A 25,684-nucleotide genomic window follows, 5' to 3' on the forward strand; every position below is an offset into this window, starting at 1 on the left:
TTATGTTGTTGAAAAAAGGCATTTGCCATGAATAAGTTGTTGGTCTTGCAAAATTCTGTGAAGCAATCTCCTACGTCGTTTCTATCACCAAGGCCATATTTTCCAACTACCAACCCTTCTTTGTTTCCAGCTTTCACATTCTAACCACCAGTAATTATCAGTGCATCTTGATTGCATGTTTGATCAATTTCAGACCACAGAAGTTGGTAAAAATCTTCAATTTCTTCATCTTTGGCATTAGTGGTTGGTGCATTAATTTTAATAATTGTCATATTATAGTCTTCCTTGTAGGTGTATGGATATTATCCTATCACTGACAGAGTTGTACTTCAGGATAGATCTTGGAATGTTCTTTTTGATGATGAATGTGACACCATTCCTCTTCAGTTTGTCATTCCCGGCATAGTAGACCATGTGATTGTCTGATTCAACATGGCCAGTACCAGTCCCTTTCAGCTCACTAATAAATACCTCGGATATCGATCTTTATCCTGTCTGTTTCATTTTTGACAACTTCCAATTTTCCAAGATTCATAAGTCATAAATTCCACATTCCGATTATTAGTGGATGTTTGCAGCTGTTTCTTCTCATTTTGAGTCATACCATATCAGCAAATGAAGGTCCCGAAAGCTTTATTCCATCATGCCATTAAGGTCAACTCTACTCTGAGAAGGTAGCTCTTCCTCAGTAGTATTTTGAGTGGCCTCCAACCTCAGGGGCTCATCTTTCTGCACTGTATCAGACAGTGTTCCACTGTTATTAACAAGATTTTCACTGGCCAATTTTTTCAGAAGTAGACAGCCATGTCTTTCTGCCTAGCCTGTCTTAGCCTGGAAGCTCTGCTGAAACCTGTCACCATGGGTGACTGTCATGGATTGAATTGTGTCACCCAAAGATATCTGTCAACTTGGCTAGGTAATGATTCCCTTTTATGATTGTATGATTGTCTACCATTTTACCTTCCGATGTGATTTCCATAAATGTTGTAAATCCTATCACTATGGTGTAATAACATGGATTAGCAACAGTTATGTTGATGAGGTCTACAAAATTAGGTAGTGTCTTAAGCCAATCTCTTTTGAGATATAAGAAAGAGAAGCAAGCAGAGAGACATGGGGACTTCATAGCATCAAGAGAGCAGCGCTGGGAGCAGAGCACATCCTTTGGACCTGAGGTTCCTGTGCTGAAATGCTCCCAGACCAGGGGAGGACTGGTGGCAGGGACCTTCCTCCAGAGCCGACGGAGAGAGAAGGCCTTCCTCTGGGGCCAGCGCCCTGAATTCTGACTTCTAGCCTACTAGACTGTGGGAGAATGGACTTCTCTTTGTTGGAGCCATCCACTTGTGGTATTTCTGTTATGGCAGCACTAGATAACTAAGACAGTGACCCTGCTGGTATTTTAAATACTGGTGGCATAAATTCCAGCATCACAGCAACACGCAAGCCACCACCGTACAACAAACTGATGAAAGAGTGATGGTTCAGAGTAATACAAGAAGGTAATTCATTCATTCACCATATATGAATAGAGTACCTATCCTGTGCCAGACATTGTTCTAGGTGCTTAAAATGATGGAGGAGTTTAAAAACAAATAAATGAAATCATACAGCACATATTCTCTGACATGAGTGGAATTAAACTAGAAATCAGTGACTAAAAAGGAACTATAAAAGTCCACAGATATTTGGAAATTAAGTAATATACTCCTAAATAACCCATTTGTGAAATAAGAAGTACAATAGAAATTATGTATCATTTTGAACTGAATGATGAAGATGAAAATATAACGTTTCAAGACTTATGGGAAGCAGGGAAAATGCAGAACAGAATTTCAGATTCTCATGGACTCCAGACTTTCTGGAGCCATAGAGTCTGCCTGAACCCCTGAAACTATTGTCCTGAGATAAACTTTAAACCTTAAATCAAAAATACCCACTAATGTCTTCTTAAAATCAAGTGATAGTTTACCTTAACTCAATAGTTTAGCTTAACTGGTAAAGACTGTCTACCTTGAGCATTGTGCTCTTTCAAGGCCTATTTATATGGTATCAGACTGACAACACTAACTCGAAAGATTAGATAGAAAACTTATGGGGCAGTGAGTTTATGTTAGTGGGGGAGAAACAACTCAGAAAAGGAGAGTGTGAATGGTTGCACAACGCGAAGAATGTAATCAATGTCACTGAATAGTGCATGTAGAAACTGCTGAATTGGTGTATGTTCTGTGTATATCCTCAACCACAACAAAAGAAATTAAAAAAAAAATCTTAAGGGAAGCAATAAAACCAGGGTAATTTATAGTGTGAAATGCATGTATTACAAAAGATGAAAGGCTGAAAACCAGTGATGTACATTTCCATCTCAAGAAGTTAGCCAAAGAACAGCATATTAAATTGAAAGAAAGTAAAAGGAAAGAAATAATAAAAAGCAGAAATCAATGAAGTTGAAAAAAATATTCAGCAGAGAAAATCAACAGAGCCAAAATTTAGTTATTTGAGAAGATGAATAAAATTGATTAATGCCTAGCAATACTGATATAAGGGAAAAAAGAGAGAAACAGAAATTATCAATACCAGGAATGAAAAAGAGATCATTACACTACATATCCTATAGACACTAAAAAGATAATAAGAAGTCATCATGAATAACTTTATACCAATAAATTTGACAATTTAGATGAAATAGATAAATCTCTGGAAAAATGTTGTTAGGTGCCATCAAGTCGGCTCCGACTCATATATATGATCACATGATTTACAACAAAGGTTCCAGTACAGTGAATTGAGGCAAGAATTGTCTTTTCAATAACTTTTGCTGGATCAATTGAACATTCATATGGAATAAAATGAACTTTGACCCCTATCACACATTGTCCTTGTCTTAGTTATCTAGCGCTGCTATAACAGAAATACCACAAGAGAATGGCTTTAACAAACAGAAATTTATTCTGTCACAGTTTAGGAGGCTAGGAGTCCAAATTCAGGGCACCACCTCCAAGGGAAGGCTTTCTCTCTCTGTCAGCTTTGGGGGAAGGTCCTTGTCATCAGTCGTCCCCTGGGTCTAGGAGTTTCTCAGTGCACGTACCCCAGGTCCAAAAGACTTGCTCTGCTCCTGGCCCTTCTTTCTTGGTGGTGTGAGGTTCCTCTCCTCTCTGCTTGATTCTCTCTTTTATATCTCAAAAGAGATTGACTCGAGATACCACCTAATCCTGTAGATTGTGTCTTGCTTCATTAACGTAACTGCCTCTAATCCTGCCTCATAAACATCATAGTGGTTAGGATTTGTAACATATAGGATAATTACATCAAATCGCAAAATGGAGGACAACTGCACAATAGTGGGAATCATGGCCTAGCTAAGATGACACACATTTCAATCCATAAAAGTACTCAAAAATCAATTCCAGATGGGTCATATATTTAAATATGAAAATTAAAAAAAGAATCTTCTAGAAATTAACATAGGAGAATATCTCCACGACTTTATAGAAGGCAAAGATTTTTTAACTAGGACACAAAAAAACCATAAAGGGAAAATTGATTAATTAGACTTCATTAAAACTAAGAACTTCTGTTCATCAAGACACCTTTAATGCACTGATAAAGCAAGTTGTGGAGTAGAAGATGCTTGCAATACATATACCCAATGAAGGACTTATATCCAGAATATATAAAGAACTCCTACAGAGCAATAAGAAAAAGACAACCTAAACTTAAAAATTAACAAAAGACCTGATCAGGCAGTTTACAAAAGAAGATACCCAAATGGTCAATAAACATATCAAAAGGTGTTCAACATAATTTATTATCAAGAAAATTAAAATTGCAATGGCATACCACTATACATCTGTCAGAATAGCTAAAATGCAAGTGACTGACAATACCACATGCTAGTGAGGATGGGTAGAGGGGTAAATTGGTATGATGACTTTTGAAAACTCTAACAGTTTCTACTAAAATGCATGCTTTAATGACCTAGAAACTCTGTTGTTGTTAGGTGCCGTTGTGTCGGCTCCGACTCATGGCGACCCTATGCGCAACAGAACAAAACACTGCCTGGTCCTGCACCATCCTTACAATCATTGTTAAGCTTGAGGCCATTGTTGCAGCCACTGTGTCAATCCACCTCGTTAAGGGTCTTCCTCTTTTCCACTGACCCTGTACTTTGCCAAGCATGATGTCCTTCTCCAGAGACTGATCCCTTCTAACAACATGTCCAAAGTATGTAAGACGCAGCCTTGTCATCCTTGCTTCTAAGGAGCATTCTGGTTGTACTTCTTCCAAGACTAATTTATCCGTTCTTCCAGCAGTCCATGGTATATTCAATATTCTTCGCCAACACCACAATTTAAAGACATCAATTCTTCTTTGGTCTTCCTGATTCATTGGCCAGCTTTCACATGCGCACGATGCGATTGAAAGTACATGGCTTGCGTCAGGCGCACCTTAGTCTTCAAGGTGACATCTTTGCTCTTCAACACTTTAAAGAGGTCCTTTGCAGCAGATTTGCCCAATGCAATGTGTCTTTTGATTTCTTGACTGCTGCTTCCATGGCTGTTGATTGTGGATCCAAGTAAAATGAAATCCTTTACAACTTCAGTCTTTTCTCCGTTTATCATAATGTTCCTCATTGGCCCAGTTGTGAGGATTTTTGTTTTCTTTATGTTGAAGTGCAATCCATACTGAAGGCTGTGGTCTTTGATCTTCATTAGTAAGTGCTTCAAGTCCTCTGCACTTTCAGCAAGCAAGGTTGTGTCATCTGCATAACACAGCTTGTTAATGAGTCTTCCACCAATCCTGATGCCTCGTTCTTCTTCATGTAGTCCAGCTTCTCGGATTATTTGCTCAGCATACAGATTGAATAGATATGGTAAAAGAGTACAACCCTGGCGCACACCTTTCCTGACTTTAAACCACTCAGTATCCCCTTGTTCTGTCTGAACAACTGCCTCTTGATCTATGTAAAGGTTCCTCATGAGCACAATCGAGTGTTCTGGAATTCCCATTCTTCGCAGTGTTATCCATAGTTTGTTATGATCCACACAGTCGAATGCCTTTGCATAGTCAATAACACAGAGGTACACATCCTTCTGGTATTCTCTGCTTTCAGCCAGAATCCATCTGACATCAGCAATGATATCCCTGGTTCTACGTCCTCTTCTGAAACTGGCCTGAATTTCTGGCAGTTCCGTGTCAATATACTGCTGCAGCCGTTTTGAATGATCTTCAGCAAAATTTTGCTTGCATGTGATATTAATGATATTGTTCTATAATTTCCACATTCAGTTGGATCACCTTTCTTGGGAATAGGCATAAATATGGATCTCTTCCAGTCAGTTGGCCAGGAAGCTGTCTTCCATATTTCTTGGCATAGATGAGTGAGCACCTCCAGCGCTGCATCCGTTTGTTGAAACACCTCAATTGATATTCCGTCAATTCCTGGAGCCTTGTTTTTCACCAATGCCTTCAGAGCAGCTTGGACTTCTTCCTTCAGCACCATTGGTTCCTGATCATATGCTACTTCTTGAAATGGTTGAACATGGACTAATTCTTTTTGATATAATGACTCTGTATTCCTTGCATCTTCTTTTGATGCTTCCTGCCTCATTTAATATTTTCCCCATAGAATCCTTCACTGTTGCAACTCGAGGGTTGAATTTTTTCAGCTTGAGAAACACTGAGCGTGTTCTTCCCTTTTGGTTTTCCATCTTCAGCTCTTTGCACATGTCATTATAATACTTTGTCTTCTTGAGAGGCCCTTTGAAATCTTCTGTTCAGTGCTTTTACTTCATCAATTCTTCCTTTTGCTTTAGCTGCTCGACGTTTGAGAGCAAGTTTCAGAGTTTCCTCTGACATCCATCTTGGTCTTTTCTTTCTTTCCTGTCTTTTCAGTGACCTCTTGCTTTCTTTATGTATGATGTCCTTGATGTTATTCCACAACTCGTCTGGTCTTCGGTCACCAGTGTTTAATGTGTCAAATCTATTTTTCAGATGGTCTCTAAATTCAGATGGGATATACTCAAGGTCATATTTTGGCTCTTGTGGACTTGCTCTGATTTTCTTCAGTTTCAGCTTGAACTTGCATATGAGCAATTGGTCTCTTCCACAGTTGGCCCCTGGCCTTGTTCAGACTGATGATATTGAGCTTTTCCATCATCTCTTTCCACAGATGTAGTCAATTTGATTTCTGTGTGTTCCATCTGGTGAGGTGCATGTGTATAGTCGCCGTTTATGTTGGTGAAAGAAGGTATTTGCAATGAAGAAGTCGTTGGTCTTGCAAAATTCTATCATTCCATCTCCAGCATTGTTTTTATCACCAAGGCCATATTTTCCAACTACTGATCCTTCTTCTTTGTTTCCAACTTTCGTATTAAAATTACCAGTAATTATCAGTGCATCTTGATTTCATGTTCGATCAATTTCAGACTGCAGCAGCTGGTAAAAATCTTCTTTCTTCATCTTTAGACCTAGTGGTTGGTGTGTATATTTGATTAATAGTTGTATTAACTGGTCTTCCTTGTAGGCGTATGGATATTATCCTATCACGGACAGCATTGTACTTCAGGATAGATCTTAAAATGTTCTTTTTGATGACGAATGCAACACCATTCCTCTTCAAGTTGTCATTTCCAGCATAGTAGACTATATGATTTTCCGATTCAAAATGGCCAATACCAGTCCATTTCAGTTCACTAATGCCTAGGATATCACTGTCTATGTGTTCCATTTACTTTTGACGATTTCTAATTTTTCTAGATTCGTACTTCGTACATTCCAGGTTCTGATTATTAATGGATGTTTGCAGCTGTTTCTTCTTATTTTGAGTTGTGCCACATCAGCAAATGAAGGTCCTGAAAGCTTTACTCCATCCACGTCATTAAGGTCGACTCTATTTTGAGGAGGCAGCTCTTCCCCAGTCATCTTTTGAGTGCCTTCCAACCTGGGGGGCTCATCTTCCAGCACTATATCAGACAGTGTTCTGCTGCTGTTCATAAGGTTTTCACTGGCTAATGCTTTTCAGAAGTAGACTCCTGGGTCCTTCTTCCTAGTCTGTCTTAGTCTAGAAGTTCAGCTGAAACTGTCTTCCATGGGTGACCCTGCTAATATCTGAATACCAGTGGCATAGCTTCCAGCATCACAGTGACACACAAGCCCCCACAGTACGACAAACTGACAGACACATGGGGGCTAGAAATTCTACTCCTAGTCAAATACCCAACAGGGGGTTTCTTTGTAGTTTGTGTCTTTATAATTTTTTCACTTCGATGTATATTCATATCCAATATATTATTTACTTTTGCTTGTTTTTTGAAATTGTTTCACAGTGTATGTTTCTGGAGTTTGTTTTACCCACTCATTAAATTTGTGAGATTCATCCATGAAGCAGTACTTTGTCACTGCTGAGTAATATTTTATTGTGTCACTATACCACAATTTATTTAACTAATGGTGGAGATTTATGCTATCATGAGCATTCTTTTTTTTTTTTTAAATCCTTTTTATTATATTGACCGTAATTTGTATTTCTGGACACGTTTTACAGGAAATCAACTGAATATCCTAATTTCCTCACTTAGGTTTCTTACCATTGACCAAAGTTAAATGAAATAATTCCTTTTCTCTTTTCATCTTTCTTGCCTTCTTTCCTTCCTTTTCTCTTCCTTTTTCCCTCCCTCCTCCATCCCTCTCTGTCTGAGGCCACGTTTATATTAAGTACTTATACTTTGCTCTTGCCGGGATTCATAGTTTCTCAACTGCATCTTATTTCCCCTTTCCCTGTGCCTGTTCTTTAATAGGATTAGTTCCATGTCTGAGCAAAAGTCCAAGACAAGTAAAAATGGTCTCTGTGCTCTCAGAAATATTATCTTTTGGGGTGTGAAAGTGACTGAGTATTTTTTTCTTTTTAATTGTGCTTTAAGTGAAAGTTTACAATCCCAGTCACTTTCTCATACAAAAACTTATACACACATTGTTATGTGACCCTAGTTGCTCTCCCTATAATGTGACAGCACACCCTTCCTTTCCACCCTGTATTTCCTGTGTCCATTCAACCAGCTCCTGTTCCCCTCTGCCTTCACACCTTGCCTCCAGTCAGGAGCTGGCCACATAGTCTCATGTGTCTACTTGAGCTAAGAAACACACTCCTCACCAGTATCATTTTATGTCTCACAGTACAGTTTAATCTTTGTCTGAATGGTTTTAGGCTAACAGAGAGTCCAGGGACCATGTCTTCTGGGGTCCCTCCAGTCTCAGTCAGACCATCGAGTCTGGTCTTTTTACATGAATTTGAGTTCTGCACCCCACTTTTCTCCTGCTCTATCAGGGATTTTCTGTTGTGTTCCCTGTCGGGGCAATCATTAGGGGTAGCCAGGCACCATCTAGTTCTTCTGGTCTCAGGCTGATGGATTCTCTGGTTTGTGTGGCCTTTTCTGTCTCTTGTACTCATATTTTCCTTGTGTCTCTGGTGTTCTTCATTCCCCTTTGCTCCAGGTGGGTTGAGACCAATTGATGCGTTTTAGATGACTGCTTGCTAGCTTTTAAGACCCCAGACACCACTCACCAAAGTGAGATGTAGAATGTTTTCTTAATATACTTTGTTATGCCAGTTGACCTAGATGTCATTTGAAACCATGGCCCCCAGACCCCTGCCCCTGCTACTCTGTCCCTTGAAGTGTTTGGTCGTATTCAGGAAGCTTCTTAGCTTTTGGTTTAGTCTAGTTGTGCTGACTTCCTTCACCTAAAATAACTCTTATCTATTATCTAGTTAATGAATACCCTCTCCCTTCCTCCCCACCCTCCTAACCATCAAAGAATGTTTTCTTCTGTTTAAATCTTTTCTTGAGTTACTATGAACATTCTTAATCATGAATCCTAGTGCACATGAATCTAGGATTGCTGTTGCTGTTAGGTATCATGGAGTTGGCTCAACTCATAGCAACTTTATGTATAAACCCAAACCAAACCAAACCCACTGCTGTCGAGTCAGTTCTGACTCATAGTGACCCCATAGGACAGAATAGAACTGCCCTATAGGGGTTCCAAGGCTGCAAATTTTTATGGAAGCAGACTGCCACATATTCTCCCGCAGAGCGGCTGGTGGATTTGAACTGCTGACCTTTCGATTAGCAGCTGATCGCTTTAACCACTGCACCACTAGGGCTCCTCACCTTATGTATTACAGAAGGAAATCTTGCCCCATCTTGTGCCATCCTCACAATGGTTGCTACTGGAAGTAGATTACTGGGTTGTAGGGTGTGTTCTTCATGGTCTTTGCTCTCGCATGTGAATTTTAGGATTAGCTTGTCAACTATTATGAAATCCTTGCTGGGTTTTTTATTGAGACTGCATTGAATTTATAGATCTATTTGAGGAAAATGGAGATCTTCTTGATGTTGGGTATTCTTTTCCATGGGTATTGGATAGCTCTTATTTATTTTGGGAATCTTTTTGTTAAGAAGCCCTGGTGGCGGAGTGGTTAAGACCTATGGCTGCTTACTAAAAGGTCAGCTGTTCGAATTTACGAGCCTCATTTATTTTTTCTTTAATATCTTTTTTCCATGTGACCTTGCATATCTTTTATTAGATTTATTGCTACATATCTTATAGTTTTGTTTGCTGTTGCATATGGTATATGGTAAATATATAAGTTTAGTGCACAACCTAGGCTGCTGTAACAAAAATCAAAATCAAACCAAACCCATTGACATCAAGTCAATTCTGACTCATAGTGATTCTATGGGACTGAATAGAACTGCCCCACAGGGTTTCCAAGAGCAGCTGGTGAATTTGAACTGCTGACCTTTTGGTAAGCAGCCGTAGCTCTTAACCACTGCACCACCAGGGCTCCTTAACAAAAACATTCCCAAAATAAATAAGATAGTTTCTTTTTCTCTAATTTCCAAAGGTGGCTGTTCCAGGCTGGTGGTGTAGCTCTGTTCCATCTGATCACTTATGAATCCAGATTCCTTCTATCTTGTTGATTCACCAACCCATAGAGTTTTGTCTTTGTTTGCAAAGTTGTAGCTGGGTCATTGCCATATGTTTATTCCAGTGAAGGGAAGGGGGAAGAGAAAATAAATTTAGGGTAAGAGCATTATAATGTAAATAAAAGATAACCAGAAAGTTGCACATTTGCTCACATTTTATTGGCCATACTTAGTCATAAGACCACGCTCAGCTGCAAAGCAAGCTGAGAAAAGTAATCTCTAGCTAGGTGGCCATATGTCTAGCTGAAATTCTGTTATGGAAGAAGGAGTCAAAAGTTTTGGGAGGATGATTAATAGTCTGTTACAATTCTTTTAAAAATAAAATTTCTAACTAATACAGATACTTGGAAATGTAGTTGAATATTTCATTTTGAATTTATAGCCACCCATTTTGTTAAAATAAAATTTCTTATTATTTCTTGTAATTCATACATATTTTACTCTGGGATTTCTGTGTAGAGAATCAGAATCGTTTTTGTATGATGTCAGTTTTGTTTCTTCCTTTCCAAGTCCCATGCCTTTATTTTTCTTATCTTACTAAACTGGCTAGAACAACCAATATAAACTGAATAGAAGTGAGTAGCAGACAACTTTTACTTGTTCCTGATTTTAAAGAGAATGCCTTAAACTTTTCTCATTAAGAATGATACTTACCGTAGGCTTTAGGTAGATGCCCGTAATAAGCTCCCTTTAATTTTAATTTGCTAGAAGTATTTTTTTTTTCATAAATGAGAGTTGAATTGTATCAAATGATTATCCTGGATCGATTGAGATGATCATATGATTTTTTGTTTAATTTTTTAATATGAAGGATAACATTTATAGATTTTATAGTGTTAAACCATTCTTGCCTTCCTTGGGTACACCCCATCTTAGGCATGATTTATTGTATTTTTTATATAATACAATATTTAGTTTGCTAATATTTTATTAGGATATTTGTATCTATGTCAATGAGTGAGATTGAAACTAATTTTTCTTTTTGTTCTATTCTTGTCTGGATTCAGTGTCAAGATTATAATAGTCTCATGGAATGAACTGGGGGAGTATCTTTTTTTTTTTTTTAAAGGAACTGACCTAAAATTAGAATGACCTCTCCCTTGAAAGTCTGATAGAATTCAGTTTTGTTAAGTGGCCATTTGGCCATTGAGTAAGTTTCAAATTTTAGTGGCATAAAGTTTGAGTCTTTGCTCTACCTGCAATTCTGTTCCTCTTTTCCTAACATTGTTTATTTGTACGTTCTCTCTTTTTTCTTGACTAATTTTTTTAATCTCACCGGAGGCTTTCTTTTTTCTTCATGGTGAAGGACTTTTGTCTTTTTTCATCTTCTCTCTTTGTTTTCTACGTCATTGGTTTCTCCTCTTTTCTGTGTTCTTTGGGTTGACTCTTTTTCTAACTTTGTATATGGTATATATAGTTTCCTAATTTCCAGCATTTCTTCTTTGCTAACACAGAAATTTAAGGTAAAAACCTCTCTATATACGACTTTTGCTGCATTGCACAGGTTTTGTGGTATTTTCTTTATCATTTAGTTAAAAGTACTTTTAACATTCGTTATGATTTCTTTATGACTCATGAATAATTTAGAATGTGTATATAAACTTCTAAATATTTGGGACTTTTTGTTTTATTACTAACAATGTCCAATTTAATTGCATTGATCTATTTGTTATATAACAATTATTTGAAATATATTGAGAGTTGCTTAATGCCTAAAATCTGGTTATTTTGTAGCTGGAGGGTCTTTCAAAGTGCAGGGTCCATTTTACTGCTAAAAATAGAAGTCCTAATCAAAGTCTTTCCCTCTGTTTCCAAAATTCCTATTCATCTTACACAGTAAAACAAAACAAAATAAACAACCAAACATTAGATTGAAATATTGAAGATACTTTTTTGACACTTGGAACTGAAATTGAAATTAAGTTAAATAATAATATTTTAAAGCAGCATGGATCAATATATGAATTTTCAAAACCTTGTATATTTATAAATAGAAGTATTTATACATATTTACATATTTAAGCACAATATGTAGTGATTACTTGAGAATTTTAATTTTGCCAGATATCAGTTCAAATCTTGCCTCTGATAGTTACTAGGTATGTGCCTTTGGGCAAGTTAATTAGCCTCCCTTTGTCTTACTTTTTAAATCTCTAACTCAAGATAGTACTAGTTACCTACGTCTTAGTATTGTATGTATGAAATAGATGTGAAGTACTTGACATACAGGAACCATTCAATAAAAGTTACTTGTTATTATTATCACCACCACTTTATAATAGAAACTTGATTGATGCTGTTTTAATTAGTGAATGGCTTATTTTATTTAACAATTTTACTCTTTTACTTTACTCGCGAGGAGCTACCCTATTTGGGGAAAATAACTTGATAAACATTTAAGGTGTTAAGTAAAATGAGTTAAGTATTTCTGAGAGATTGTATCTTTTACTTTGGAATAAATTCACAGCCATTCCATGTTTCAAGAAGCACATTATAGACTCAGATTTAATGTTATATAATTGAATATGAGCTTTAAACTTTTATAACTTAAATATTTTTTGAGGTGACTTACCATTAGGGTCACAGTCATTTTAGAAAACCAGCAGTGGCATTCTTATTTCAAGGAACAGGTTACATGAAGAACGAGTACTATTCAATGGTCATCTGTAGAATGAGTACTTCACTCACACACTATGTTTTATAGAATATCATCCATGTGTGCTTACTTTAAATGGCTAAATGTTTGTTTTTTAACAGGTTCTGTCTTCAGCGATCCTCTCCTTGGAGCATCACCTCAATACTTACAGAGACTTTCCAGAATGGCCATATTAGAGTACGACACCATTCGTCAAGAAACAACCAGAAAATCAAAAAAAGGCAGGAAACACGAGCTGCGAGACTGCTGATAAATACTACGTGGTGTGACGTTTTCTTCCCTGATTTCTAATGTTTATCTTTCTTTTTTTTATCAGACATATGTAATATGATGTGTAATGATTTACATAAAATAGAACTGTAAATAGGAAATAAATATTTTATGTTATATACAGAGTAATTTTTATTTTGTTACCGTTACGAAGAGACATTTAGGTTAATGGCTTATGGGGACATAAGCATAAGAAAAATAATATTCCATTAATTTTATGCCCACTGATTATGTCTTTTGATTTAATTTGGTAAATAGTCTTAGAGTACCTGTCTGTGCAATGAACTTTGTTAGGAGTTGCTGAGGATTCAAAGAAGAGTAAGCCAGTCTTTATTGTTGGGACTAGAAGGGGTCCAGTAAGAGCCCCTCTTTTTCCTTACTTGAGGTTGAGAACAGTTGTGAGATAAGGACTCAAGCAGATGAAGATGAAATATTCAGCTTTGCTAATAAATCCTAGATGGGAAATCCTGGCTTAGATGTATGGCAATAATGGACCTCCTCCTAATGCTGAACTCCAGACTTGGACAAATGTATACACCTAGGTAGTGTTGACAACTTCAGGCCTTACCTGAGATGCCTGAGTAGAACATGGCATCACTGTGTAGATTGGCAGATGCTTGAGAGGAAAGGAGGAGAGGAGAGGGAGGCTGCCTCACACCTGGCTGATCCTCTTTAGCCAGATGGCTCACTCCATCTCTATGGGGAGAGGAGGAAGGTATGGGTCAAGAGGAAAACTCCTCAAGAAAGCTTGAGGAACAACTATTTGTCTCTACACTCCTGAGAAACAGGGAGAAATCAAGGATACCAATGATCACCCAGTGGAGAGTGGGAAAAATGCCATGAGAGAACTACAGAGGTTCAAAAATAGGCAATAGCATCCAGCAGAGAGGAGCCTGGGTGGAGGAAATCTGTTTGTGATGGGCTGCTAATGAAAGGTTGGTGGTTCAAACGCACCCAGTGGCTCCATGGAAGAAAGACTTGGAGAACCGCTTCTGTAAAGATTACAGCCAAGAAAACCCTATAGAGTAGTTCTACTCTGTAACACATTGGGTCACACCATGGGTTGGAATCCACTCAACTACTACATTTTCTTTCTTGTTTTGGTAATATCCAGTGGGGGCAGTCAGAGAAAACTTCATGGAAAATGCAGTGTTTGAAATGGACCTTAAACACAGGGAAGATGGGAGAAGAGCACATTTCTAGAAAGATAAACATTAGTAAAGCACTTGGCTGGAGCATTGGGTAATAATGAGTAAGCATCATAAATTCAAATGCCTATAGAGACCAAGCTGGCACCCAGTTGTGTGACACTGATCAGGTGAAGACTGTGGTGAACTGGGGCATGTTGCTCCAATTAAAAGGGTACTCACTGCCTAGTTTTCAGCTCTTTGTGCAGTGTGAGAATGTAGGCCCAAAGTTGCCAGATGTTATGGGTTGAATTGTGTCCCCCTAGAAAATGTGTCAACTTGGCTAGGCCATGATTTCCAGTATTGAGTGATTGTACACCATTTTGTCATCTAATATGATTTTCCTCTGTGTTGTAAATCCTACCTTTATGATGTTAATGAGGCAGGATTAGAGGCAGTTATGTTAATGAGGCAGGACTCAATCTACAAGATTAAGTTGTGTCTTAAGCCAATATCTTTTAAGATATAAAAGAGAAGTAAGCAGAGAGACAGGGGGACCTCATACCACCAAGAAACAAGAGCCAGGAGAATAGAATGTCCTTTGGACCCAGGGTCCCTGTGCTGAGAAGCTCTTTGGCCAGGGGAAGATGGATGACAGGGACCTCGCCCCAGAGCCGACAGAGATAGAAAACCTTCCCCTGAAGCTGGCACCCTGAATTCGAATTTCTAGCCTCCTAGACTGGAGCTGGCACCCTGAATTCGAATTTCTAGCCTCCTAGACTGTGAAAAAAATAAAAAATTTTTTTTCTTTAGACTGTGAGAGAATAAATTTCTCTTTGTTAAAACCGTCCACTTGTGGTATTTCTGTTATAGCAGCATTAGATAACTAAGACACTAGGTATTCCAACTTTTCACAGAAGCCGCAATCTGGATTATTATATGAAGGCTTCAAGTGTGTAAATGTTAACAACTACTTCAAATTTATAAAGACACTGTGTGGGCCAAAAAAAGAGACAAGTGCAAGCTAGATCTGGCTTTGTAGGGCCATTCCTTTGCAACTTCTGGGTCATAGAAATAGAGGGAGATAGGGCTCAAAAGAAGAGTTTATGATACATGGTAGGGAGCCTCAGAAGCCATGCATGACTTTATATTTCTTCTGTTTCAAAATGTAAAATTTTGAGAATGAAAGTAAATTATTGTCTTTGTGATTTAGGAAGACTCATTTAGTTTTAATGTGGAGGCTAGATTGTAATGGGAGGAAACTGGAGGTAGGAAACCAAGTAGGAGGTTATTATAGAAATCTAGGTAAGGCTTTCAGTGGAAGGTAAAAGCAGGAATGGAAAGGAGGGAATGAATAATTAGGACACCAAGGCAGAAGACTTAAGATCAACTGATTAGATGCAGGGTATCAGAAAAGAAAGAAGCCCTGGTGGCACAGTGGTTAAGCATTCGGCTGCTAACTGAAAGGTTGGTGGTTTGAACCCACCAGCTGCTCCATGGAAGAAAGATGAGACAGTCTGCTTCTGGAAAGACTACAGCATTTGGAAACCCTACGGGGGAATTCTGCTCTGTCCTATAGGGTCACTATGAGTTAGAATCAACTCAACAGCAGTCGGCTTAGGATTTTTTTGGATCAGGAGGGGAAAAATCAAAAGTAACTCAGATTTCCAATCTTAAAATAAAAACCTCAGAAGAAAATGCTAGTTTTTAGGGAATGAGAAGATGATGTAACTTTGGGTATATTCATTTTAAGGTGCCATCAGGATATCTACGTAGAGTTGCCAAACAGACAGTTGAAAAGCAGGTCTGTAGTTCTGGAAAAACAGAGTAGAATTAGAACTTTGAGAAACATCTTCGTAGAATAGGCTGAGTTTCCCCTGATAAAAAAGTAGAGAGTGAATTGAGCACAAAGCCATAAGGGATGAGCGACAATAAGACAAAAATAGAAAAAACAAAACACAAAAGCCATTACAGATGTAGGAGGATAACTCTATTCCTTGTCCTTGCAGGCTTTGTTTATTAATTTATATGTTAATTGTTGCTGTTGTTAGGTACCATCCAGTTGATTCTGACTCAGAGTGACCCTACATACAGCAGAACAAAACACTGCTGGTCCTGTGCCACCCTCATGATCGTTGTTATGCTTGAGCTCATTGTTGCAGCCACTGTTCCAGTCCATCTCGTTAACAGTCTTCCTCTTTTTCGCTGACCCTCTACTTTACCAGGGATGATGTCCTTCTCCAGGGACTGATCCCTCCTGATAACATATCCAGAATATGCTAATTATATACATATAATTTATATATATCTATACATAGGGTCGGAAACCCTGGTGGTATAGTGGTTAAGTGCTACGGCTGCTAACCAAAAAGGTCGGCAGTTGGAATCTGCCAGGCACTCCTTGGAAACTCTATGGGGCAGTTCTACTCTGTCTTATAAGGTTGCTATGAGTTGGAATCGACTCAACGGCAGTGGGTTTGGGTTTTTTTTTTTTGGTTTTTTGTATATAGGGTCAGCGACCTGGTAGCGTAGTGGTTAAGAGTTTGGCTGCTAACCAAATGGTCAGCAGTTCAAATCTACCAGCTGCTCCTTGGAGGCCCTGTGGGGCAGTTCTGTTGTTGTTAGGTGCCATTGAGTCGGTTCCAACTCATAGCGACCCTATGTACAACAGAACAAAACACTGATTGTCCCTGCCCCATTCTCACAATTGTTATGCCTGAGCCCATTATTGCAACCACTGTGTCAGTACATCTCATTGACGGTTGTCCTCTTTTTTGCTGACCCTCTACTTTTCCAAGCTTGATGTCCTTCTCCAGGGACTGGTCCCTCCTCATAACATGTCCAAAGTATGTGAGACGTAGTCTCATCATTCTTGCTTCTAGGGAGCATTCTGATTGTACTTCTTCCAAGACAGATTCGTTTTTTTGGCAGCCTAGGGTCGCTGTGAGTCGGAATTGACTCGATGGCACTGGGTTCTGGGATGGTATATTCAATATTCATGAACGGGGCAGTTCTACCGTGTCCTATAGGGTTGCTATGAGTCGCAATTGACTCAATGGCAACAGGTTTGGCTTTTGGGGGGTGTTTGCATACTTTGTCATAGATGCATTAGTTCCTAGGGGATAAGTAAGTAAACGTAAATGGATATGTTTTTGCTTACATCTGAATTTTGATTGAGAATGATTTTAGACATTACCTAGAACTTTTCTATCTTCTGATCATCTCCTTCAGGTGATGCTTAAGCAACACCTGTTATGAAAGAATGTACAGTCTTAGTTCATCACCATAAAACACAGTCTTACTAGTGTCTGAAAATAAACAGACATGGAGTCCAAACCATGGTAGAAAGTAGTTTTTGCTTTTCCTATACAGTGAGCTGGAGCTGGGCATCCAGGAATCATTATCTTCTTTCTTGTTCTCCTTCCTCTTCTTTAGCCCCTCTAGCCCATCTTCTCCCTATCCCTGTCTTGGATCCCTCTTGGCAGTGGGAAGTCAAGGCCCTGGAGATCATTTTTCCTGAGAACGTGGGAAGACAGCAGCTTATAAATAGTTCTCCTTAGAGTGAGCTTAGGTCTTTTAGATTTTTCAGAGCAGAGTCCATGCTAGACAAACACATTTCCCTCTTGGTAAATGTGACCACTCCCACAGCATTGTCTTATTGTATTATTCAGGTAAAGCTCCCTTCCCACCATGAGCGGGGATAAAAAGGAAGGAAGGAAGGTGGTGAGGGAGACAAAAGGTCCTGTTCTTCCATGCTAAAAATAAAAATAATAATTATTACTCTAGTGGCTAGTTAATGAGCACCTACTATATGCCAGGGACATATTAGAGGCTGTAGTGGACTGAATGGCGGCCCCTAAAAGATATGTCCACTTCCTAAATCTCTCACCCACCACCCAGTGCCATCAAATCAATTCTGAATCATAGTGACCTATAGGACAGAGTAGAATTGCCCCATAGGGTTTCCAAGGCTGTAGTCTTTACAGAAGCAGACTGCCACATATTTCTCCCAGAGTGCCTAGTAGTAGCTGATAGGTTCGAACTTCCCATCTTTTGGTAAGCAGCCAAGCTCTTAACCACTGCACCTTCAGGGCTCCTTCCTAAACCTCTGGAACCTGTAAATGGAGCCTTACTTGGAAAAAAGTATCTTTTCAGATGTAATTAAATTAAGGATCTTGAGATGAGATCACCCTGAATTATCCAGGTAGACTCTAAAGGCCATGCTAAGTGTTCTTTACAGAGATACACAGAGAAGAAACACAGGACAAGAACAGAAGGCCATGTGAAGATGGAGGCAGAGTTTGGAGTTATGTGGCCACGGTAAAGGAACACCTATAGCCTCCAGAAGCTAGAAGAGAAAAGGACGGAGGGAGCTCTAGGAAATGAATACAAATCTATCATCTCTAAAAACCCATTGTCTTCAAGTCAATTTTGAGCCATTGTGACCCTATAGAAGTCCCCTTATTATGGATTGAATCTCATACCCCCAAAATATGTGTTGGAATTCTAATCCCTGTACCCATGGATGTAATTCTATTTGGAAATAGGGTGATTTTTATTACATTAATGAGGCCATATCAGTGTAGGGTGTGTCCTAAACCTAGTCACTTCTGACTTATAAAAAGATCAGCATAGATACAGAAGCAAGCAAGCCTAAACGGGAGGGAAGACAGATACCATGTGAAGATCACCAACAAATTGGGGAACACTGGGCTATAGAAGCTGAGACAAGGATTTCCGCCCCCAGAGCTGATAGAGAGCTTTCTCCTAGAGCTAGCGCGTGAATTCAGACTTCTAATCTCCTGAACTGTAAGAAAATAAATTTCTGTTCTTTAAAGCCACCCATTTTGGTATTTCTGTTACAGCAGCACTAAGAAACTAAGACACCCCTTCATTTCAAAAAGGGCTGTTCTGCTTTTCCTGGCTCATGGCCAGGTCCCTACTTGCCCCACTTAGACTCATCCACTCAGCATCATTCATTGCTGGGCTACTTGTGTTGGACACTAGATACATAACTGTTTGTCACTAATTCATCTTTCTTCACTCCAGTTAGGGTCCGAAGCTTCAGGGGAGGGAAAGTCTAGGTTCCCCACCCCAGAAAATGAAAATATAGAACCTTTAGTATATGTTTGAAGTAATACATTATTACTTTAATATTTGGGGCCCTGGTGATGCAGTGGTTAAGAGCTTGGCTGCTAACCAAAAGATCAGCTGTTCTAATCTGCCAGCTGCTCCTTGGAAGTCCTATGGGGCAGTTTTATTCTGTCCTACAGGGTTGCAATGAGTTGGAATCAGCTCGATGGCAAGGGTTTGGTTTGGGTTAATGGTATAAAATTATGATAATAGCTGGTGTCTGCTCAGTGACTTACAGATTACAAAGCGCTTTCACTCACATGATGTCATTTGAGCCTTAAAAGAGGAGGTAAATAATTACTCATGGGTGGTTCTGTGGGTGAGGATGACAGAGGGCTCCAAGTAAAGTGTCAGCTGTGTCACACAGTTGCTGGGAAGCAGCTCCCCACAGCACTGTGTCCTCCTGGAAGACTTTAGAAACTTCCCTTAGGTCCATTCCAGAAAAAAAAAAAAGAAAATACTCAGTGCCATTGAGTCCATTCCAACTTGTAGAGACCCAATAGGACAGAGTAGAACTGCCCCATAGGATTTCCACAGAGCAGCTGGTGGATTCAAACTGTTGGCCTTTTGGTTACCAGCCAAGCTTTTAATCACTGTACCACCAGGGCTCCTTAATTCCATTAGACTTCTATAATCAACTATATAATTTCAAATAGGAGCCACTGGGTGGGGCAAATGGTTAATGCCCTTGGCTGCTAACTGAAAAGTGGAGGTTCAAGTCCATCCAGAGGTGCCTTGAAGGAGAGGCCTGGTGATTTATTTTTGAAAAATCAGCCATAGATCCTTTGGCACTCATGGGCTGAGGCAAACAGAGGTGCTTGGGATGTGTTTTACTACACTGGGAGAAACCGAGTGGTGGAGAGCCTGCAGAAGCCTCTGGAGCCAAGAGGAAGCGGCACTGGATTTGTAAAAGCTGACTGCAAGCATGTAACCTACCATGTGGGATCAAAATAACCCTTCTCCCTATGGGATTTCTGTAAGGGAGAAGCACCTCTCTTTGCCTCATCTGCCCCCTCCTCCCCACTCTGCTCTAGTCCCTGTCCGGAGTGTTCAGTGGTTGCTGCATCCCCTAGGCCAGAAGCGGGACCCATCGCACCCAACCCAGTCTCTCAGCTTTGGGAAGAGAACAAATAAACAAACGAACAAACAAAAAAAGAAGGCCACCAGCTTCCTTAAGCTGGGAGCTCAGAGCTAACCACTCCCGAACCAGTCTTGCAGCTTAAAAAAAATTGCCATGCTGTGTAAGCTGGGAACTTAGGGCAGGCACTGGCCCCTTGCCTAGGCACAGGCATAAGGGGCCCAGGGATTTTGAATGCCTTTCACCCCTCCCTAGACCGGTGTGGGCCCGTTCAACAGCATAGGCCCTCATTAGGATAGTACAACAGGGTACCTACCTGAAGCCTATTTTCAACTGCAACAGCTAAGGGAGAGCGGCAGATTTGTGACATTTGACACCACCCCGCCCACTAAGCAGGGTCCCTACCACCCACATCATGGGCTTGAGGACTGACAGCTTCATCCAATCCACCTGGTCACCCATGACAGGGGTCTGAAAATAAGTGGTGCCTCCCAGTCCTTACAGCCAACAGTACTGGATACCCAAATCTGGCTGCAAAACCCCACCCACCTATGCACTCTAGGGGGCAGGGACATGCCTTCCACCTAGGCACTCAATGGCAGCTGTCTGCCCCCTACCATGCTCAGCACATAACCCCCTACTGCAGCCAGATACCTGTGTCTGCTCCAACCACCCCTACATAGCCCTGCCCAACTAGGACTCTAGGTGAGAGCCTGCACTACATGCTTGGTGACAGATGACCTAGACATCTGAGCTGAATCCGCATAAGAAAATTAAATGAACTCCTAGGCTCACACATCTAGTAGCAGCTCCAACCACCTGGTGACAGGATGTGAGAGCTTCAAAGATGCCAATAATCAAAGTAGTTCACATGCCCAGCCTATTTGGGCATTTCAAAACAAAACAAAACAAGAAGCTAGGACACAGTAAGCACACATAAATAAATAAATATAATAATGTATTAGTGGGTCGGAGACAACAGTCAATATTAAACCATGTAAAGAGGCAGACCATGATGGCTCCAGCAAGCAACCAAAACAAAGAACCAGGAGACTTCCTGGAGGAAGAGAAGGTCTTGGAATTACCAGAGGTAGAATTCAAAAGATTAATATATAGAGCTCTTCAAGAGATCAGGAAGAGGATCAAGCAAAACTCTGACCAAGCCAAGGAACATACAGACAAAGCAATAGAGGAATTTAGGAAAGCTCTACAAGAGCAAAATGACAAATTTAACAGGCTTCTAGAATCCATAGAGAGACATCAAATAGAAATCCAAAAGATTAACAATAAGATTTCAGAATTAGACAACTCAGTAGAAAGCCATACAAGCAGAACTGAGGCAATGGAAGTCAGAATTAGTGAGATTGGAGATAAAACACTTGACACTAATTTATCTGAGGAAAAATCAGATAAAAGAATTAAAAAAAATGAAACCCTAAGAATTATGTGGGACTCTATCAAGAGGAATAACCTACAAGTGATCGGAGTACCAGAATAGAGGGGGGATAATAGAAAATACAGAGAGAATTGTTGAAGATTTGCTGGAGAAAAACTTGCCTGATATCGTGAAAGATGAGACGATATCTATCCAAGAAGCTTATCGAACCCCACACAAGTAGATCCCAAAATAAAGTCACCAAGACACATTATAATCAAACCTGCCAAAACCAAAGATAGAAAATTTTAAGAGTGGCTAGGGATAAACGAAAAGTCACCTACAAAGGACAGTCAATAAGACTAAGCTCTGACTACTCAGCAAAACGATGCAGGCAAGAAGGCAATGGAGTGACATATATAAAGTCTTGAAGGAAAAAAATTGTCAGCCAAGAATCATATATATAGCAAAGCTGTCTCTCAAATATGAAGGTGAAATTAGGGCATTTCCAGATAAACAGAAGATAAGGGAATTTGTAAAAACCAAACCAAAATTGCAAGAAATACTAAAGAAGTCCTCTGGATAGAGAATCAATAACACCAAATAACAACCCAAGACTAGAACACAGGACAGAACAACCAGATATCAACCCAGCTAGGGAAGTCACAAAAATAAATCAAAGCTAAAACAAAGAAAATTGGAAACAGATGTCAGCATGTAAAAGATGACAACATTAAAACAAAAAAGAGGGACTAAGTAGTGTAGCCATAGAACTTTCATATGGAGAGGAATTTAAGGTGATATTAAGAAATGAAAGATTGGTTTAAACTTAGAAAAATAGAGGTAAATTTTAAGGTAACCACAAAAGAAATTAACAAATCTACACATCAAAATAAAAAAGAAAAACATAAAGACTCAGCAAATACAAAATCAACGACAATGACAAACATGAAATACAGAAAGAAAAATGACTCGGCACATAAAATTAAGTGGAACAAAGAAACTGTCAAAACCACAACACACACACAAAACACTCCAAAATGACAGCACTAAACTCATATCTATCAATAATTACACTGAATGTAAATGGACTAATTACACCAGGAAAGAGACAGAATAGCAGAATGGATAAAAACACATGATCTGTGCATATGCTGTCTACAAGAGACACACCTTAGACTCAAAGACACAAACTAACTAAAACTTAGAAGATGGAAAAAAAAAAAAAACAAAAAACCAAGCAAACAACAATCAAAAAACAGGAGGGTGGCCATATTAATCTCTGACAAAAAAGACTTTAAAGCAAAATCCATCACAAAGGATAAGGAAGGACACTATATAATGATTAAAGGGTCAATGCACCAGGAAGACATAACCATAATAAATATATATGCACCCAACTGCAGGGCTCCAAAATACATAAAACAAATTCTAACAGCATTGAAAAGAGAAATAGCTCCACAGTAGCACAGTAGTAGTAGGAAGCTTCAACACATGGCTTTTGGTGAAGGACAGAACATCCAGAAAGAAGCTCAATAAAGACATGGAAGACCTAAATGTCACAATCAACCAATTTGATCTCATAGACATAATCAGAACATTCTACCCAACAGCAGTCAAGTATACCTTCTTTTCCAACACCCATGGAATATTTTCCAGAATAGACCACATATTAGGCCACAACGCAATCCTTAACAGAATCCAAAACATCAAAATATTACAAAGCATCTTTTCTGACCATAAAGCAATAAAAGTAGAAATCAGTAACAGAAAAAGCAAGGGAAAAAAAAAAAAATCAAATACATGGAAACTGAGCAATACCTTGCTCAAAAATTACTGGGTTATAGAAGAAATCAAGGAAGTATAAAGAAATTCATAGAATCAAATGAGAATGAAAACATATCCTACCAGAACTTTGAGACACAGGAAAAGTAGTGCTTGGAGTTCAATTTATAGCAATAAATACACACATCCAAAATAAGAAAGGCCAAAATCAAAACATTAACCCTACAACTTGAACAAATAGAAAGAGAGGAGCAAAAGAAGCCCTCAGGCAACAGAAGAAAGGAAGTAATAAAAACTAGAGCAGAAATAAAGAAATAGAGAACAGAAAACCAATTGAAAGAGTCAACAAGACTAAAAGCTCATTCTTTGAAAAGATCAATAAAATTGATAAACCATTGGCCAAAGTGACAAAAGAAAACCAGGAGAGGAAGCAAATAAACTGAATAAGAAATGAGATGGGCCATGTCACAACAGACACAACTGAAATTAAAAGAATCATAACAGATTACTATGAAAAATCGTACTCTAACAAATTTGAAAACCTAGAGGAAATGGACAAACTTCTAGAAACGCATTACCTACCTAAACTAACACAAACTGAGGTAGAAAAACTAAATAAACCTATAACAAGGGATTGAAAAGATAAAAAACAAACAAACAAACAAAAACTCCCAACAAAAAAAGCCCTGGTTCCGAAGGCTTCACTGGAGAATTCTACCAAACTTTCAAAGAAGAGTTAACACCAGTAGAACTAAAGGTATTTCAGAGCATAGAAAATGATAGAATACTCCCAAACTCATTCTATTAAGCCAGCATAACCCTGATACAAAACCAGGTAAGAACACCACAAAAAAAGAAATTTACAGACCAATATCCCTCATGAACATAGACTACAAAAATCCTTAACAAAATTCTAGCCAATAACATTCAACAACATGTCAAAAAAATAATTCATCATGACCAAGTGGAATTCATACCAAGTACGCAGGGATGGTTCAACATTAGAAAAACAATCAATGTAATCCATCACATAAATAAAACAAATGACAAGAACCAGATGATCTTATCAATCAATGCAAAAAAGGCATTTGACAAAGTCCAACACCCATTCATGATAAAAATTCTCAGCAAAATAGGAATAGAGGGGAGATTCCTCACAATAATAAAGGGCATTTATTCAAAGCCAACAGGCAACATCGTCCTAAATGGAGAGAGTCTGAAAACATTCCCCTTAAGAATGGGAACCAGACAAGGATGCTGTTTATCACCACCCTTATTCAATATTGTGCTTGAGGTCCTAGCCAGAGCAACTAGGCTAGAAAAAGAAATAAGGGGCATCCAAATTGTTAAGGAAGAAGTAAAAGCATCCTTATTGACAGATGATATGATCTTATACACAGAAAATCCCGAAGAATCCACAAGAAAACTACTGGAACTAATAGAAGAGTTCAGTGAAGTATCAGGATACAAGATAAACATATAAAAATCAGTTGGATTCCTCTACACCACCAAAGAGAACTTTGAAGAGGAAATCACCTTATCAATACCATTTACAATAGCCCCCAAGAAGATAAAATACTTAGCAATAAATCTTACCAGAGACAAAAAAGACCTATATAAAGGAAACTACAAGACACTACTGCAAGAAACAAAAAGAGACCTACGTAAGTGGAAAAACATACCATGCTCATGAATAGGAAGACTCAACATTGTGAAAATATCAATTCTACCCAAAGCAATCTGCAGATACAATGCAACCCTGGTCCAAATTCCAACGACCTTTTTTAAGAACATGGAGAAACAAATTACCAACTTTATATGGAAAGGGAAGAGGCCCTGTATAAGTAAAGCATTACTGAAGAAGAAGAACAAAGTGGGAGGCCTCACACTACCTGATTTTAGAAACTATTATACTGCCACGGTAGGCAAAACAGCCTGGTACTGGTACAACAACAGTTACACAGACCAATGGAACAGAATCAAGAATCCAGATGTAAATTCATCCACCTATGAGCAGCTGATATTTGACAAAGGCCCAAAATCCATTAAATGGGGAAAAGACAGTCTCTTTAACACATAGTGCTGGCATAACTGGAAGTCCATCTGCAAAAAAATGAAAAGGACCCATACCTCACATCGTGTACAAAAACTAACTCAAAATAGATCAAAGACCTAAACATAACATCTAAAACAATAAAGATCATGGAAGAAAAAATAGGGACAAAGCCAGGAACCCTAATACATGGCATGAACAGAATACTAACCATGTACAAA

General features: G+C 38.9%; 1 protein-coding gene across 1 annotated transcript in view; it reads left to right on the forward strand.

Annotated features, from left to right (window-relative positions):
- The window catches only part of C15H8orf89 (chromosome 15 C8orf89 homolog), a 70,618-nt gene extending 57,614 nt beyond the window's left edge, over nucleotides 1-13,004 (forward strand). The window contains exon 5 of the mRNA XM_049853719.1: nucleotides 12,744-13,004. Coding sequence (XP_049709676.1) covers nucleotides 12,744-12,892 — 149 coding nt within the window. The 3' untranslated portion in view covers nucleotides 12,893-13,004. The remainder of the gene's footprint in view (nucleotides 1-12,743) is intronic.
- Nucleotides 13,005-25,684: the final 12,680 nt, after the last annotated feature.

This window comes from Elephas maximus, chromosome 15, assembly GCF_024166365.1.
Source record: "Elephas maximus indicus isolate mEleMax1 chromosome 15, mEleMax1 primary haplotype, whole genome shotgun sequence".
NCBI classification, from domain to species: Eukaryota; Metazoa; Chordata; class Mammalia; order Proboscidea; family Elephantidae; genus Elephas; species Elephas maximus.